This window comes from Saccopteryx bilineata, chromosome 1 (genome assembly GCF_036850765.1).
Source record: "Saccopteryx bilineata isolate mSacBil1 chromosome 1, mSacBil1_pri_phased_curated, whole genome shotgun sequence".
NCBI classification, from domain to species: Eukaryota; Metazoa; Chordata; class Mammalia; order Chiroptera; family Emballonuridae; genus Saccopteryx; species Saccopteryx bilineata.
Genome location: NC_089490.1, coordinates 253,915,209 through 253,933,914, shown reverse-complemented (window position 1 = coordinate 253,933,914; position 18,706 = coordinate 253,915,209). Strand labels below are relative to the sequence as shown.

The 18,706-nt window shown below is 47.7% G+C and overlaps 1 protein-coding gene across 1 annotated transcript in view; it reads left to right on the top strand.

Annotated features, from left to right (window-relative positions):
* ANKRD55 (ankyrin repeat domain 55) overlaps positions 1 to 18,706 on the top strand; it is an 80,490-nt gene that overhangs the window by 17,319 nt on the left and 44,465 nt on the right. Inside the window, exons 2-4 of the mRNA XM_066253565.1 lie at positions 9,145 to 9,267; positions 11,478 to 11,608; positions 15,675 to 15,784. Coding sequence (XP_066109662.1) covers positions 9,145 to 9,267; positions 11,478 to 11,608; positions 15,675 to 15,784 — 364 coding nt within the window. The remainder of the gene's footprint in view (positions 1 to 9,144; positions 9,268 to 11,477; positions 11,609 to 15,674; positions 15,785 to 18,706) is intronic.

Here is an 18,706-nt window from a genome sequence, read left to right as displayed (position 1 = left end):
ACTGTTTTCAGGAGATCACAGCATTCGAGGCAGTTTTACAAGTGGCCACGATAGGGGGCCGCTAGTAATGTGCTGGGGTTTTTTTGTTTGTTTGTTTGTTGTTGTTGTTTTTTTTTAGGAATGTGCTGTTTAAAGGACCCACAGAAGGCTCCCTTTGCCAGCCCCCCCCCCAAGCCCAATAGCCTTGGTTTACCAACAGGAGATGATGTATTATCTGGCACTCCACAGATGGGAGAAAGACACACAGATGTCAGTCACAGAAGAACCTTAGAGCCAACCTTCTACTCAGCTCAGGTTACCTCTCCAGGCGCTTCCTGGGACATGTTTGGTCGGAACCTGCTGAAACGTGGTTGTGATAAGGAACATACTCACCAGGTGGTCTCTGCTAGTCCTGCACACCACAGCTCTCGTCAGTCAAAAGTGTGACTTATTCTAATTTCTACCCATCAGAACTGGTTCTGCCCTCTGGCTGTACAGAAAAAACATCCAAACTCTCTTCCCATGTTTTTAATATCTGAAAACAGTTGTCATGTCCCACTGGGCCTGCTTTTCTTCAAATGAAACAATTCCTGCTTCTTCACCTACCCCTCAGTTTCCAGAGTCCCTGTTTAAAATGGCAAAGATACCTGGGCAGACACCTGCGTTTTTAGAAAGTTGGAGGAGGTAGGTGGAGTCATACATCTGACCCAGAAGGAAGGAAGTGGGATTAGAGGACGGAGGTTGGAATAGCAGTACATTTTTAATTTCCAAAGGCCACCTTCATAAAATGTTAAGAGTTACGCCAGCCCAGTAACCAAAGAGCTTCTCGACACAGGATTTTAACATGAAGGGGATGTTTGCAAGACCCCAGTGGGTAAGAAAACCCACTGAACATGCAAACTGAGTCAATCGATCGATTTATTGCACACACACTAAGAGCCCTATGCATTTAAGATTAGGATCTTTTTAATAATTAGCATTATTAAAATGAAAGTGCCTTCTACGTAAATGGTGCCTCTCGAGAGGCACCATTATACCAACATTCGAATTGACATAGACATGCTTCTTCAAACTGCAAATTCCGTTTCCCAGTCCCCTGACCCCCACCCCTCCATCCGTGGAGATGTTGACTATGGAATGGCATTCACAGCTCAGAAGAATCACCCCGGAGGGTCTTCGGAGACGTGCAGCCTGTGTTACAAGTCTGGTTACGAAGAAAGAGCGAAGGTGGCCAGATATGTGCCCTCGAGGTAACATCACTGCGAGAATTTCTTCCCCACCGGATGGGACCCCGGGGCACAGAGGCTGCTCGGAAAAGTTGTTCTCTCTCTCTCAGTGGGCATGGGGCCATGCAGACAACTCAGAGCTGTCTTCCTCTTTAAAACGTTAGAAACTCTTTTCCCTCCTCCTAGAGGACTGGCACTTCAATAAAACACTCTCAAAGCCTGGCCGGCATGCCCTGAGGGGCTGGAAGAGAAGCCAGGAGGAATAGCAGAATGTTTCCACTTCGCTCATGGGGTGTCTGTTGCCTGCTGAGCGAAGCAGAGGGTCTGATTAAAGGGAGAGAATTCGGAGGCACCTGTCCATGTCAGAGAAGCAGCAGAGACAGGAACGCGTGACAGTTTGATCTGTCACTCCAGGCCAGGCCTTGCTCTGAGTGCTTTAAGTGGATGAACTCATTGAGCTCTCAGAACAGCCTCACCAGGTAAATGCTGTCCTCATTTCACCTGACAAGCAGGAATAGAGAGGTTAAGCAACTCGCCCGAGGTCACCAGCTAGTGGGTAAGTGGCAGGAACGGGTTTCAAACCCTGGAGGTTTGGCCTGCACGCCGGCCACTTTCTGTCCTGCCTCTGCCCAGGACGCACGTGCCGTGTTGCGGGAAACCACTTTTGTTTTCATGCCACTCAACGGTGTCATGACCTTCACCTTGGTCCTGCGTGGCTTCTAATGCCAGCCGGCAGAAATGGCACCCTCCTGGTTCAGGGTCCAGATCAAGGGTCACAGAGACTCTTTCTCACCAGTGGGTGGCAATGTTGTCACAGGGAGCCATCTGGGTGCAGCAAAGGGCTGGCACCTCCCTAAAAATGAAAAGATGCCCCATCACCTTACAGATGGGTCATTCCAGAAAGCACCCCTTTCACCCCCCGAATGTAATTCCTTTACTACCCCAGAGCTCCCAGGACAATCCTGTTGGAGGAGAGAGGGATCTGGCATAGAGGAATGCCCAGGAAACTATTTAAGTGAATCTTCATCTGTTCCTGCTGTAACATTCCTGCTATATCACAATCAATTGGACATGACACACCTGTCTTCCCACTTCTTAGGGACAGAGACCCTAGCAGGGGTCCCCAAACTTTTTACACAGGGGGCCAGTTCACTGTCCCTCAGACCGTTGGAGGACCGCCACATACAGTGCTCCTCTCACTGACCACCAATGAAAGAGGTGGCCCTTCCAGAAGTGCGGTGGGGGGGCGGATAAATGGCCTCAGGGGGCTGCATGAGGCCCATGGGCCATAGTTTGGGGACGCCTGCCCTACAGCCTTTGTACGAGGAAATTCACTCACCTGTGTTAGGTGTTAAGTAAATGGATGAATGATTCAACCTCAGGTCTTCCGAGAAACAGTCTAAGGAAGATGTGCTGACTTCTCTGGAGTTGCCCGAAATGAATCTGGACTTCACCGATGACTCTCAGGTGGGTTGAGACACCTAAGGGTCCTCAAAATGGAACCAACCGAAGAAAGCTTCTCAGGCCATCCTGGTCTGGACTCTTGAAACCTCAGTTCCCAGTCTATTCTCACACCGACCTGGTCCTTCCACAAAGCAGCCGCCGCTTAAGCAGAACAAAACGTCAAGCTGACCACTGGGTAATTTCAACAAATGGGCCCGTAATTGGTGTGGTTGTGGGCTCCCCCAAGGACCTTTACAGGACCCCCAGGCAGAGCCCCTGGGAAGTTCTAGGAAAGGAACCCACATTTATGTAAAATCTGAGAAGCTCTGAAGAAGGTCAGCTCATCAGAAACATTTCTAGTAGCCAGTTATATGTCTGATACTCTACGGTTTAAGAGTTAGGTCCTGGTGGTAAGCTAGGTGACCTATGGCATGGCCAGAAACTGTTAAGGTTTTTAACAATGAAAATGAGGGAAGTAACATCCATCCTTCCACTGTTTTGATAAAAATTAATAAAAAATTAAAAATAGGTACCTGTCTTGGTTTGTTTTTTAATCTACTAAGGTATTTATAAAGGTCAGAATTATAAAAATACCTACAAATATTTTTTTTTCATAACTGTGTCAAATATCAAGGACTTGTCTCAATTACAGCCACACTAGGCTCTGTCTACCTTCTTAATTGTCACACATGAACGTCAAGCTGGTAAGACACATTCCTTCACAATGGAAGAAGACAACTTGGTTTCCTTTGATGACTGTAAAAAAAAAATAAAGTCGATTCCTTATAGAGAATCTGGAAGATGTAAGAAAGTCCTGAAGACTCTCCAACACCTTTTTTCTCTCCCTTGACTTTTGGAGGCATGTTCCCCAGCCTTTTTCACACAGTTAGCAAGTTCCTTCTATAACATAACTGCAGCTGTTCCTACGCTTCTCTCTTCCTGTTCTTTTCTGCATCTTCCCACTTCCTCGACTTACAGTCTCTCTTCTTCTGTGTGTGAATTCTGGAATCTCTCTTTACGTGCCTTGCGGAAGTCTCATCCGTGTAACTCTCACCCAGCTAGAGAGGGAAGAGCCAGGTGAGCTTGTTCCTTCTCCTAGCTGAATGGAAAGAAAGACAGGATAAAAATAGAGGGTCAATACAGGATGGTAGATTGATGACAGACAGATAAGGAGAGAAGGAAGAACTTGCATGTTGTTAGTTGATGTAGATCTTCTGCAAATCTTAAATGGTTTGTAACCCGGAGTAGAAAAAAAAAACTTTCTTGCCCCCTGTTTTAGCTTCCGGAGGACCGTTAGTCATTGTTCTCCTTGTACCTGGTATGTCTATATCAGCCTGACTCATTTCTATGTAGATGCCTTGGGCTATCTCGAGCTGAGGCTCAGTTATCACACCAACTGTGATTTACATTGACTGGTTCTGCCCCACCTCCACGGGAGCTCCGTCATTCCCTATTTCCCAATGTCTATGTGGTTTAGTGTGATGTCTGGGGGTTGGAGGAAGTCTGAAGTGCATTCAAGGGGCCTCACACATCTGTCTTCCCCCACTGTGTCTGAATTCCCTCAGCAATACACTTTGTTGGTGGCCATCTAGCCAAGGTTGGCCATCTTCAGTGACAGGAAGCTCACTACCCCTTGAGGTGATTCAGAACATTTCCACAGTGTTCTGACAATTACAATAATCTTCTGTCGGTCACGTTCACTGAGAATTTCTAACTGCTGGAGTTTCACAGAAACATAACGTTACTTAAAAGCTCTTTAAAAAATGTTTTTTAATTTACAATAGCATCAAAAAAAATAAACTACCTTAGGAATAAATTTAACCAAGGAGGCGAAAGATTTGTACATTAAAAACTACAAAACATTGCTGAAAGAAATGAAAGAGGATAAAATATATGGAAATACATTCTGTTTCATTAATTAGAAGATAGTATTGTTAAGATACTATCCCAAGAGATCTGCAGATTCCATGTAATCCCTATCAAAATCCGAATGATGTTTTTCCAAATATATAAAAATCCATCTTAAAATTCACATGGAATCTCAAGGGACCCCAAGTTGCCAAAACAATCTTTCAAAAGAAGAATAAAGTTAGAGATCTCATACTTTCTGATTTCAGAATCTACTACATAGATACAATCATCAAAACAGTATGGTACAGATACAAAGACAGATATATAGATCTATGGAATAGAGTGAGAGTCTAGAAATAACCTCATACATCTATGCTCAATTGACTTTTAACCAGAGTGCCAAGACCATTCAGTGAGGGAAGAATTGTCTTTCAACAAATAGTGCCGGAACAATTGGACAGCCACATGCAAATGATGAAGTCAGAGTTTTACCTAACACCATATACAAAAGATGAAACTTAAAATGGATCAAAGATCAAAACACAAGACCTGAAACTATATAACTCTTAGAAGAGAAGAACATAGGGGGTAGTCTTTATGACATTCAGTCTGGCAGTGATTTCTTGGATATGGTGACAGATGCACAGACAACAAAAGAAAAACAGACAAGCTGAACTACCTCAAAGTTATAGCACTGTGCACCTAAAGTCACTGTCAACGGGGGGCAGAGCCACCAACAGCGTGGGAGAAAATGTATGCAAACCGCATATCAGATAAGGGATTAATATCCATAATATATAAAGAATTCCTACAACTTAACAACAAATGCCAAATAACCCTATCAAAACTTGGTGAAGGACTTAAATAGACATTTTCCCAAAAAAGATTTACCAATGGCCAAAAAACACATGAGAAGATGCTCAACATCCCTAATCATAGGGAAATGCAAATCAAAACCATCAGTCTAGCTGTTATTCAAACAAACAAACAAACAAACACGTGAAACAAAACCAGGAACTAACAAGTGTTGGTAAGGGCACAGGAAAATTGGAACCTTTGTGCATGGTTGGTGGGAATATACAGTGATACACTCACCGTGGAAAACAACATGGGGGTTCCTTAAAACATTTAAAGTGAAATTATTATACAACCCAACAATTTCGTTTCTAAGTATATATCCAACAGAACTGAAAGCCGGTCTAGGAAGGAAACCTGTCCACCCATGTGTGCGACAGCATTGTTCCCAACAGCCAAAAAGTGGAAACAACCCCAAAGTGGATAAACTCGTCCAACCCATGGACGAGTGGATAAACATACCGCAACAGGATATTATTCAGCCTTTAAAAAGAAGGAAGCACTGACACATGCCATTGAGGACATTATGCTACGTGAGATAAGCTGGTCACAAAAGCACAGATACTGTTGATTCCTCTTCTGTGAGGTTCTGAGGTGTGGTCAAATTCGCAGAGCCAGAAAGTGGCCTGTTGGTTTCCTGGGGGTGAGGCGGGGGAAGGAATAGGGAGTTTTTGCCTAATAGGCACAGAGTTGGAGTTTGGGAAGAGGAAAAGGGTTCTAAAGATGGATGCTTGCAGAACATTACGAATGTACACTATGCCACTGAATAGTACTTTTAAAAAGAATAAAGACAGCAAATTTTACATTAATGTATATTTATCACAATTATTCTTTAAAAAAAAATTTTTTTTTAAAGAAGCTTTTCTAATATCTGAAGATTGCCAGCATGAGGCTGTGGAGTCATCTCCAGAAAGAACACATCATCATGTGACATGAAGCCCACTCATACCTCGTTCTGGGCACTCACTTCTGAATGTCCTCCAGCCTCCTGTTACCCCTTTAATCCACGGGCCATAGAGCTCAACATGACACTGACCAGTGAAGAACAGGAAAGGCCTGTTATTTCCTTCAATCTGGTGACTAGACTCTTCTCAGTACAGCCAGAGTTCCTTCTGCTTCCTTGTCACACTGTCTGTCACTGTAGCACTCACTGCCCAACTAACACCCGAGGTTCTTCTCTCCTGAGTCACCGCCTAAACCTTCGCTTGGTTGGAACTCTTTCAGTTATTGACAAACAAACAAACAAACAAAAAACAGATAGTTATGCAAACTGACTGAAGCAGAAAAAGGAATTCATGGGCATGTGTAAATGTTCCAGAGATGGTGCTGGCTCACGGTGTGGCTTGGTCCAGGCATTCACATGATGTCACCAGGTCTTGATCATTCCCTCGTCTGAGCCCAGCTCCGTTCCTGTCTGTGCTGCTGTCTGTAATTTCAGGCTCTCCACCCATAAGATATCCTCTCACACCTCCCAGGTCCATGGGTGGTGGGACAAGGGAGAGCATTATGCCCAGTGCTCCTCGTCAAAGTATCCTTGACTTTATGTGCTCTTACTAGGACACATCCCTGGGCCAGTCTCTGTGCCCAGGGTGATGTTTATGCTGAACCGCTTAGTTTAGATCATGTCTTGCCCTGAGCAGTGGTGTGCTCACACTGCACTGACTGAGCCCACGCACTGAAGGTGGAGAAAGTAGTCAGGTTAAGGTCACCAGCAGGGGGAGGGGTATGAGCAACAAACACAGTAGGTTCAACCATCCTTCGGTGAGTTCAGTTGGGTATGGTAGGGACTGAGATACACTGCCCTGTGTGTATCTGTAATAAATACAACCCTATTAGAATCCTTCAGGAAAGTTCTTTGGGGATCCTGATTCTATCAGGTAATGTGCTCTTGCTTCCCTCAGCCGAGTGGGCTCAGCAGTGATGAGTGTGCCTTATAGGTTTTACTGCGCTCAGTGAGAAATACATGATGAGCATGTGTATGCACGTTACACAGATGTGTTACATAAGATCTAGACAGGCTGTGAATACAGACCTCTTCAGCCCACCACTAGGGTCTTCCTTCCAGGGTGATGCCAGCTCCTCCAGATGTGGTCCTGCTGATATCGTGCCCATCTTGGTCCTTACGTCCGGGTTCTGCCCAAAAATATCGTGAGCAATCTTAGCAAAGTGTCTCGACTCCTCGGAGGGTTTCTAACAGACAGTTAATGTCCTACACCATGTACGGATTCTTTATGTCACCGTTCTCAAAGACAGGTCTTCTTCCCTACATGGTCCTGGTTGTCTCATGATCTCTCAACATGCAAGAAAAAAAGAAAGCAGTAGTTACAGTAACCAAGTCTGTATGTCATTTACTACGTGCCATGCCCTGTTCTAGAAGCACCAGGGATGAAATATTCATGTGTTCCTCACAACAGCCTTACGAGATAGGTGGTTGTCATAATCACCAGCATCTAAGGGAAGAACAGGAAACTGAGGTTCACAGAGGGACTTGTGCCCAAGTCCGCACAGCTGATGGTCACAGCATATGAACCCAATTGATGTGGCACTCATCTAGGAAGGGACGTTTGACCTTCACACCCCTGACCTCCCACTTCCAGCCCCCTAGGCAAAAATGTTCAGGTGAGTCAGCTTCAAAACAACAACAACAAAAAACGACACAACAAGAACAACCGCCTACTTTGGATAAATGAGGGAGCAATCTCTCACTTTACAAAGCAGTTTGTGGTCAAAAGTGAATCATTTTCAAGAGCTAGCTTCTCTTGGGATAGGTCAATGGGTTAAAAAGTCATCAATGACTTCCCAGAAATACTGGGACAGAGAAACCAAGCCAGAGCGCTAGGACCCCGGCCAGCTAAAGATCAGTGACAGCCGTGAGTGTCTCTGGTGTGTCTATGTCGGCAGAAAAATCCGAGTTAAAAATGCTCCTCACACGCATTTTCCCTGAGCAGTGGCTGCGCATGGCAGAGCTATAAGAGCAGCAGCCTGCTCCATGTCACATCTTGCCCCGTGTCCCTATGAGCGGAACTCGCCTCCCAGGCCTTGCATGTGCCGCGGGCATCACTTGACCCACCGTTCTCTCTCACCACTGGTTCAGTTATGCACAAAGGCATCCTACCACCGGCCACCAAAGTCAAAAGGAGTTGCATATAGCTCTGTTCCTTCCGGGCATGCCCGATCGTGAAGCCGCAGGTGGTTCCCATGAGGGGCTGCTGCGAAGGGGTGTCATGCAGAGCTGAGGCAGGGCTGACACAGTGCTCGTTCGTGAAGGGAGCCCGGTGAGCTCTGGGAAGGGGTGTCTGGGGGGGTGTCCCGCCGGACAAAGCAGGAAGAGCTGTCCTCTCCTCTCCTACCAGTTCTCCAGTGGGTGTCTCAGTGGACAAGCCAGGCAGGAGGGACTGGGGTGCTGCGGTGGGCACAGGTGGGTCCTCAGGGCACAGAGGCACAATGCCACTTTCAAAGGTGGGTAAACTGAGTCAGTATAAAGAAAAGCAACATGTGTCTGGTCTCACAGATTCCGCACAGCCTGATGCCCAGGGGGAATCGTGAAACCTCAGGGGACATCTCATCCCTCAGATTCCTTCCCAGGACACGGTGACATTGCCCGAGGCCATGCTGGGTCACCTTCCTCAGAAGTGGTGTGGGTGCATGTGATGGGGATGAGTCGGCCTCCTGCCTGCTCTCCCTGGGGAGGTTTTCATGAATCACTCATGTGGGTGATGTGCTGGGTGGTGGTTGTTACTTCGGTGAATTCTCTCCACACACTAAGGGTGTCTCTGTTTGATTCATGGAGGTGATTCATCAGAGGACGTGGACCTGACCATGGTTTACCAGGCGGCCTCTAACGGAGATGTCAACGCCCTGACCGCAGTGATCCGGGAGGACCCTTCCATCCTCGAATGCTGCGACAGCGAGGGTGAGGCCGCGTGTATTGGGAACCCACAGGATGCTCTGCTCTATGCTCTCCCAGAGGGCCTGGGAGGCGAGCTGTGGCAATCCATTGTATCTGACAGGCCACTGAGACCCTGAAGGGCCAAAGAGTACTGGCCTGTGGCCAGCTGTGCACAAGTCCCTCGCTACTTCTTTAAGTGACGGTCCTGGGCACCAAGTTACAGATTCTTTTATATCACCTCTTTTTTTTTTTTTAACTTAGTGAGAGGAGGGGAGGCAGAGACAGACTCCTGCATGTGCCTGACCAGGATCCACCCGGCATACCCACTAGGGGGCGATGCTCTGCCCATCTGGAGTGTTGTTCCATTGCAGCCGGAGCCATTCTAGCACCTGAGGCAGAGGCCATGGAGCCATCCTCAGTGCCCTGGCCAACTTTGCTCCAGTGGAGCATTGGCTGCGGGAGGGGAAGGGAGGGAGGGGTGGAGAAGCAGATGGGCGCTTCTCCTGTGTGCCCTGATCATGAATCGAACCTGAGACATTCATACACCAGGCCAATGCCAGGGCCTATATCAACTCTTATAATGAAACAAGTCAGTTTGAGTCTGTTCCCAACTTCTTTGCACGAATGATGGGGGTGGTTGAGCGAAGAGAAGGGGTGTGGAAAGAAGAGGTACTCTTTGTAGCGATGGACACTGGAACAGCACAACTGTTCAAGACCAGGAGCCAGACCTTCCGCTGCTGGGAAGATGCGTTAGAAGTACTTTCTTCTCTACCCTTTCTGCTAAAGAGAGCTGAGCATCCCAGAGGTCATGTAGAAAACAAACATAACAATACTCTTCTGGAAGGTAGAGATTAAAGAGCAGACTGGCTAGGACCTTGGCACTGAGAAATGACAGAGGGGTGAGTTTCTTGGGTTTTGCTGCCTCTGTTCCAGACGGGGTGCTAAAGAAGCTAGGAACCTAGAAATGCAGCAGGCACCGACCAGAAAAACCCCAACAGAAGCCAAAACACCAGGAAAGGAACAGTCTGGACAGAAAACTTGTAGGCGATAAGGACTCTGCTCCAGGCAAATGTCACAGAACAAATAAACCCCTAGGCCCCAGCCCCATCCATTCCCTTAGAGACCAAGCAGGGAGCCTGGGCCTCCCCCCACCTGGTGGTAATGAGGCCCTCCACCCCCGGCTTGTGGTGGGGTCAGAGGAATTGTTCTTGAGAACTGGGACTTTCACCGTCATCCCACAGTAATGAAGAGTCTTCTCCCTCAAATGTCAGCAGAGACTAATTAGGGAACCTGGACCTCCAACCCCACCTTGCAGTGATGAAGCGGCACTCTCTCACTTCCCCTGTGCAGGCACGCAGGAGGAAGCCAAATAAAATAGAGGGTTTCAGTGAAATTCAGCGACTCATACACAGTACCCTAAATGTTCCAATAGAAACTCACTTACCGTATCAAGGAGGACCTCAGACTGAACAAAAAGCAAGACAATCAATAGATGTCAACATATTGAGGTGACAGATGTTAGAATTATCTGACAAAGACTTTCAAGTAGCCATGAAAAAAAAAAAAGAAGCATGCTTCGATTTCCAACATGCTTACAACAAATGTAAAAATGAAAAGTCTTAGCAATGAAATCAGATGTGTATTAAAAAATCAAATGGAAATTTCTAGAACTCCAAAATACAATAAACACACTTTAAAACTCAGTGGAGAAGCCCCTGAGCAAAAATGAACCCAACTGCACAACAGAAAGAAAACTTAAAATCAAACCAACAAAAAATACCAGAGCTTCAGGGTATTATACTACCCCCCCCCCCAAAAAAAATGTGCTGGACCTCCCTCCCTGGCTGGAGTCACCTCTGAGGGTGCTTCCGGAGGCCGCACTGTTCATGCCATGTCAGGATACACCTGCCTGTTACATCCCAAATGGCGCTGATTCCCAAGGTCGTAAGAAGCAGTGTTAATCATCTGCACAATATGTGTTAACCAACCCATTATTGCAAAATTTACTGAAGATGGAAAAAATGCACAATTAGTATGTGTTGCAACAGTCTCCCTTTGGTCCCATGCAACTCAACAGCTGTTTTTGTTTGTTTGTCTGTTTGGTTGCTTGTTTGTTTTTGAAGGCAGTTCATTAATTGGCAAAGAGCCTAATACATGAACAGGCAAATAAACCATGCTCATCAATTTCACAAATCAAATGTTTTCTAAAAGGCTGTTGAAATGTCTCCTTCCAGGATGCACTCCCTTGATGCATGCTGTTTCTGGACGTCAAGTGGACACCGTGAAGCTGCTATTGAAGATGGGAGCCAACGTTAACACCCAGGACGCCTACGGCCGCACCAGCCTGTGCCTGGCCACCTACCTGGTACTGACTGTGTCTGTAACAGGCGGACACTAAGGAGTGGGGTGGGCTTAAGTGTGTCATTATGGGATCCCTCTGGCAGAGAAGAGTGTTCTTGGCATCTGGGCAATGGAAATTGAACTTGAAACTTTGCTTCAGTCACCTCCGACACATACGTCACCATGTAGAGTTGGTCTCGTGAGTTCGAGTCATTCTGGGTCTTCCTAACAATCCACTAAGATAGAGATGATATCATCATTAGAGAAACAGTCTTTTCCAACTTGACTGCCTCAGGATTTCCCTTTGGGCATTTCTGGACACTGGGCACTCCTTCTGAGCACTCCCTCCATTAATACCCTGAGTGGGCCGTGCACCTGCTGCAGGTGGTGCTGGGGGCAGGATGAGTTGAGTGGAAGGTGGAGGATGAGGGACATGGGGGGCGAGGAGAACTGCAGATGGGGGTGGGGAGGGAGAAACACCGGGCTCCTGAGGGCCAACAGCAAGCACAGGACTCGGCCTAGAATCCGTGTTCGACTTAAAACTGGTGCAGAGCCAGTCCTCATCACGAGAGATTTTAGCTCAGCATTTTCCAACATTAGAGCCAGCTTGGTGAGCCTTGCCCCAAATCCTCAAGGCCCTCTCCTCTCAGATCCTCCCCAAAGTCCTCTGGAAGACCCCACTCCACGTCAAACTAGTTCTCCTTAGCGCCAGTGAGGGTCACCAGTATCCTTCCTTCCACCAAGGCGGCTGGAAACCTTCACGCTGCTGCCCATCGAGGGTGGGGACTGTCCCGGGGCCTCCCCCTCCCCCAGGGCTGATGCTGCTGTGGAACAGGACACCTCCCTTCTCCAACGTCCATCTGCCACGCTCCCACAGGGATGCAATGACGTACTGCCCAGTGCTTGGACTCTCCTTACAAGCTGTGTTTTCATCTTCTGTCTGCACAAACTTTCTCCAGGACTCATACACAACTCTGGGCAGACTTTTCCAGGGTGTTGAAGTGCTTCTCTCAAAATTAGTTTCCGGGACTGCACCCTAGACCTCCTGAGTCAGATGCTGGGGACGGTGGGGTTTGAGGGGGAGAAGGAGGGCTGCATGTTAAACAGACCTCCCCAGGAATGTGCATGCCCACTTAGGTTTAGAAAATCGCTGGTCTGTAAGTCCTGGGTGAAGTTCAAGATCTCAGACAGACATAGGATGGCTCTCCCAGGCCCCTCCCTTTTAGCACGTGCCTGAACAACCACTATTGTGATGGAGATTTTTGGTGTCTGAGCTGAAGAAAAGAGAAAGTTTGAATCGGATGGAAGAGGGCAGCAGAGATGGTGTCTAAGGTTGACTGCTCCTAGCATTTAGAATTGGAGGGGAATCAAAGTGAACATCTTTCAAAATTCTAAAATTCAAAGTTCACAAGTTCTTGGGCTAGACAGCTGCTTAAGGGACTGGGCAGAAGTCCTCCCCGAGGTCAGAGTGACCAGTCAGCCTAGGGGGTGCCACCTTTGCAGACAACTCTTTCTAGGAACATCTTTTTTTTTTTTTTTTTTTTTTTTTCCATTTTTCTGAAGCTGGAAACAGGGAGAGACAGTCAGACAGACTCCCGCATGCGCCCGACCGGGATCCACCCGGCACGCCCACCAGGGGCGACGCTCTGCCCACCAGGGGGCGATGCTCTGCCCATCCTGGGCGTCACCATATTGCGACCAGAGCCACTCTAGCGCCTGAGGCAGAGGCCACAGAGCCATCCCCAGCGCCCAGGCCATCTTTGCTCCAATGGAGCCTTGGCTGCGGGAGGGGAAGAGAGAGACAGAGAGGAAAGCGCGGCGGAGGGGTGGAGAAGCAAATGGGCGCTTCTCCTGTGTGCCCTGGCCGGGAATCGAACCCGGGTCCTCCGCACGCTAGGCCGACGCTCTACCGCTGAGCCAACCGGCCAGGGCCTCTAGGAACATCTTTTAAGGCGACATGGGAAGGGACCGTGCCTGAGTGACAGAGTGTGGCGTTACCCATCCTCTTAACAACGCCCCCACCTGTGTGGCAACATAAAGGAAGGACCCCTCCCCCACACTCTTCTGAGGCTCCCTGGGAAGGGGGTGGTGGGAGGAGTCCCAGGAAGTGCACTGTGAAGCCCACCACTCCTTACTGGCAATATCTGAGTTCAGGTACAAAGAGAAACTCAGCCAAGGGACACTGAGAAATGCAGTCTCGGTTACCCCTGCCAACGCAGGATGCAGACTCCCTCAGGAGGCCCCGGGACAGATCCCGCCCTCGATGGGCAGCAACGTGAAGGTTTCCAGCCACCTTGGTGGAGGGAAGGGTAATGGGGACCCTCACTGGCGCTTCACCTCTCTGTACCTCTTGCCCCGTTTGTAAAACGTAGTAAGAACGACAGCCCAGGTTGATCCCAACTGAAGGAGGAGGACCGTGCTGGCTTACCCAGCATGGAGTCAGTCCAGAGCGGATTTGTTGGCTCTGAACAGCGGCCATGGGTTTCAGAAGTATTCGATCACTATCTTAGGTCTCTTCTGAAGAAGAGAAGAAAACCACATATACACACATAGTTCAAGGAGATGTGGCAAAAAGATAAAAATGCTCAAACCCTCCCTCATTGAATTTGTTTTTCAAGAACTGTAAAACTTTGGAAACTCTGAAATTTGTTCAATGTGCCTTTCTTTTGGGGCCTCTGCATCACATCCTCCCACCCCCCACCCCCACCCCCTGCCACTTAATAAGAGAACTTGATGTCTTGGACATTCACAACTAAAACTAGATTTAATACATTAGTAAACTCTGACTCAAGACTGAAAAGCACTTAAGACTTAGACATGATTGGTCAACTCTACAAAATCATATTTAGTATTATACCTTGTGAATTTTTCTGTGCTTTGGTTGAAAGATTTTTTTTTGTTCCAGGTTTTTCAGAACCAAAAGATTCTTTTCTTATCATTATATTTCTCCTTCTCCATGCATTTAATAACATTTTTATTTCCAACCTTGGGTGGGAAAATCTTCAGTCTTCTTTCTCATCTTACTTGGGAATCATGAGGCTTCATTATATTTGAAGGGGGGAAGAGTTATTATATTTGCCTTCTTAACAGTTTCTCCTACATGGGCCCACGTTAACCGAGTGAGTGACCTAAGTGGTCATGAGTGAATGTAGGAGGCACTGTCCTTGGTGGATGAGGCAAACTTGGTTATCAGTAGGGTTCCGTCTATGGAACATATAAGGGGCCTGGCCTGTAATTATATCTGCTCTTTGAGTGAGAGACACTGTGGAAATGACCACGGAGTTAGACATGTGAGATGTAGCAGAACGTCTCAATCTGGAGAATCAGGAGCCAGCAGGCGTTCTCACAGAGTTTCTTAGGGAATTCATAAGTGGATAAAAGGCAGCCATGGGCAACCCTTAAAGGGTGTTGGTGATGCGCCCATATTCAGCATTAGAAGACTCCATCAGCAAGGTGACAGGGTCCCTCCACGGGACGAGGGCTCAAGTTGGGATTATAGGCATCGGAAGAGAGACTGACTCAAATGCACAAGATGTTGTCCTTGTGGTTACTTGGAAGGGAACTTGGAAAAGAGGACCGATGCCTGTTTATTGGATATGGATAAACTGAGGCACAGAGTGGAGACTGGGGCTCAAGAATGAAATAGGAGGCCAATTTTTGAGATTAGATCATGGCATTGAGGTCGGATCATGGACAAGCGTGATTTGAGGGCTGAACCCATAGAACGAGAGGCCAGAGCAGATTAATCATCCCCTATCGCATGATCTAGAGACCGAGGATAAAAGCGGAGGACTGGCGAGCAGCCCTAGAAATGGCGGGGGGGGAGGGTGCACGGAAGAGAGAGTCTAGGAATCAGTCTCCATCTGACAGGTTAAAGGTCCACCCGAAAACTCAAGAACCGAGATCTGCCTCAAGAAGATCGGGTCTCTGCTGAGGTATCTAAAGGAGGACTGTGCTTCCATCACTCAAGTCAAATAAAACGCGAGTTCAGACGATACAGGAATGGAGGGGGAAAAGCAGTGGAGAGAGTTCGTGGGACGGCGTTGTATGGCGTTCTGTTGTGTAACATCGCCGTTGCTCCTGCATTTCAGGGCTGGCTGGAAGGCTGTGTGAGTCTGCTTAGAAATGGAGCCAAACACAACATCCCGGATAAAAGTGGCCGTCTGCCACTGCATGCGGCCACCACTGAGCCCGACGTGAGGTCAGTAGCCGGCTGGGTTCCCAGGGCACCAGGTGGGAAATGGCCCGGCTTGGATCAGGTGATTATCTTTACCTATTCCAACTCTCTGTGGCAAATAGAACAAATCATCCATTTTTTATTTTTATTTTTATTTTTATTTTTTGAAGTTGAGGGCCACATCTTAGTAAATCAGAATATCCTGGAATAATTTTAATCGATCAAACCCTTTTCTCCCAGTCTGATTTAAGAATCAATGCTATTTGTCATCCTCTAATTTTATTTATTTATTCATTCAATTAATCAATCACTTATTAATTCAATAACTATTAATTGAGTGCTTATTATGGGCCAAGCTCTGTTGTAGGCTCACGCACTTCCACAGTGAGGACAACAATGTCCCTGACCTCACAGAGCTCACGCTCTAGTGAAGGAGTTAAGTGGTCACTCGTAAAACAAATAGGATAGTGTGTGTGTGTGTGTGTGTGTGTGTGTGTGTGTAAGAGAGAGAGAGGAAAAGAGAGAAAGAGAGGCAGACAGACAGACAGGAAGGAAGAGAGATGAGAAGCATCAATTCATAGTTGCGGCATCTTAGTTGTTCATTGATTACTTCTCATATGTGCCTTGACCGGGGGGGGGGGGGTGTTACAGAAGACCAAGTGACCCATTGCTCAAGCCAGTGACCTTTGGGCTCAAGCCAGCGATCACAGACAGGGTCATGTCTATGATCACACGCTTAAGCTGGATGAGCCCGCACTCAAGCCGGCCACCTTGAGGTTTTGAATCTGGGTCCTCAGTGTCCCAGGCTGACATCCTATCTACTACACCACCGCCTGGTCAGGCTAAGTAGGAAAATTTAGAATAGTGACAAGTGCTATGAAGAAAATCAAACATGGTGAAAGAGATTGACCCAGCAGGAAGATGAGTGTCTGAACTCAGAGCTGTGCCAGCATTTATGGGCTGGGAAGAGGGGAAGGACCAACAAGGAGACTGAGACAAGACAGCAGTGGGTATAAGGGACGCCAGGCGTGTGTATAGCTGAAAGCCGTGGGAACAAAGGCGCTAAGATAAATGGGATGGTCACGAGGGTCCCCACTTTGTGAAACAATTGAGCAATAAGAGGAGAAGTCTTGCCCAGGCCGAGTGTAAATTCCCCCATCCTGTTTCAATGTCCTTGGTCCCCTGTCTTTTGAAAGCCCCTCAGAGCAGCTGATGACAGCATTTTGTGCTGTCAGAATCAGCAACATTTGGGTGCTCTCCCAGCCTTGGTCACACAGGACACAACTCTGACAGGAACTGAGTGTCCTTCAAGAGCTGGGCCTGGAGCCAGCACACAGTGTGGGTGGAAGTAGGGGCCGCCTGCGGGGGCCTTGTCCTCTGTGCCCTGTGTCCAGAATGGAAACTAAATCTCTATGAGGATGGGCGAGACCAAGGCGCCTTCCAGGTGGGGCGGTAGCAGGATTTCTTCATTGCAGTCTGTTTTACCATAAAATAAAATAAAAAGGGTTGGGAAATTCCAGGACCATTCCCAACCAAGCTTGTTCCTTATTGTCCTTGGGTTAAATCCAGGAATAACAGAAAACTAAGATTTACTCAAAGCTCAACAAAACAAGGAAGCTCAGAGAAGGAAGAGCATGCTCAGAGCTAGCAGTCCACATCACAGAGGGATGACGCCCTTGTGATGAATTAGGGGGAAAAATGACTCCTTTAGACAACTCACCGACATACTTAGTCATAAAATCAGGCTGTTTTCTAAGGGGTAATCGTGAGAAAATATGTTTCCAATGTGTCTTTTAAGACTATGCTGCCTTGATTTACCCTACTTAATTGCTATTTGGTTGTGCTTCAGTTGGAGTGGTCATTTCAAAATCTTGCTGACTGATTGTGGAAGATCAATGCCTACTTTAGTTTGGTGATTATTGTTGTCATAATAAACAAAGCCCAAAGCTTGAGGTGTCTGAACACAATGCAAGTTTAGTCTAATGTACTTGTTCCTGGGTGGGGGGGAGGGATGGCTCCCCTCCACATTATGATTCAGGGACCCAACCTTCTTCCACCTTATGGCTCTGTCCACCCCTAGGATCTCAGACTCCTCTGTTCAGCCCACAGAGAGGGGAAGAGTGGTGTAGAGAAGCCCCCTACTTTTTTTTTGTTTCTGTGAGAGGAGGGGAGGCAGAGAGATAGACTCCTGCATGCGCCCCGACTGGGATCCACTCGGCACACTTATTAGGGGGCAATGCTCTGCCCATCTGGGGCATTGCTCCATTACTCAGCAACTGAGCTTCTCTTAGCACCTGAGGCAGAGGTCATGGAGTCATCCTCAGTGCCCAGGGCCAACTTGGTCCAACTGAGCCATGACTGCAGGTGAAGAGAGAGAGAGAAAGAAGTAAGAGGAGGAGGGGTGGAGAAGCAGATGAGCACTTCTCCTGTGTACCCTGACTGGGAATTAAACCCAGGACATCCACACACCAGGCCAATACTCTACCACTGAGCCAACTGGCCAGGGCCCCCCTTGTTTAAAATTTTAGCCTGCAAATAAAGGACCCCATTCACTTCCACTCGTATCCAGCTAACAAGTCATGTGGCCATACCTGGGTGTAAGGAGTGCTGGGGAATAGAGTCCCAGACAAGGAATCACATCCCTGCAGTGACTCCAATCCTGGAAAGAAGGGTGTGACTGCCCCCACCCACCCCAGGGGTGCGCTGGGCCTTGTCAGTCAAATCATACTCAAAGTCTGTTTGCTGTCGGTCAGGTGCATCAGCTGAAATCACTGCAGTAATCAGCTGGAAACTGTCCACCTGTACTTCCTCTTTGCATTAGTCTTGTTATTTATGAGCCCTGAGCCTGGGCTCTCCAGAGCTACACCCCCTCACTGTCACCGAGATAACACGGGGCCTGGCGTTCCCTGCTCTTGAAATTGCACCTAACTACCCAGCCTCCACCTT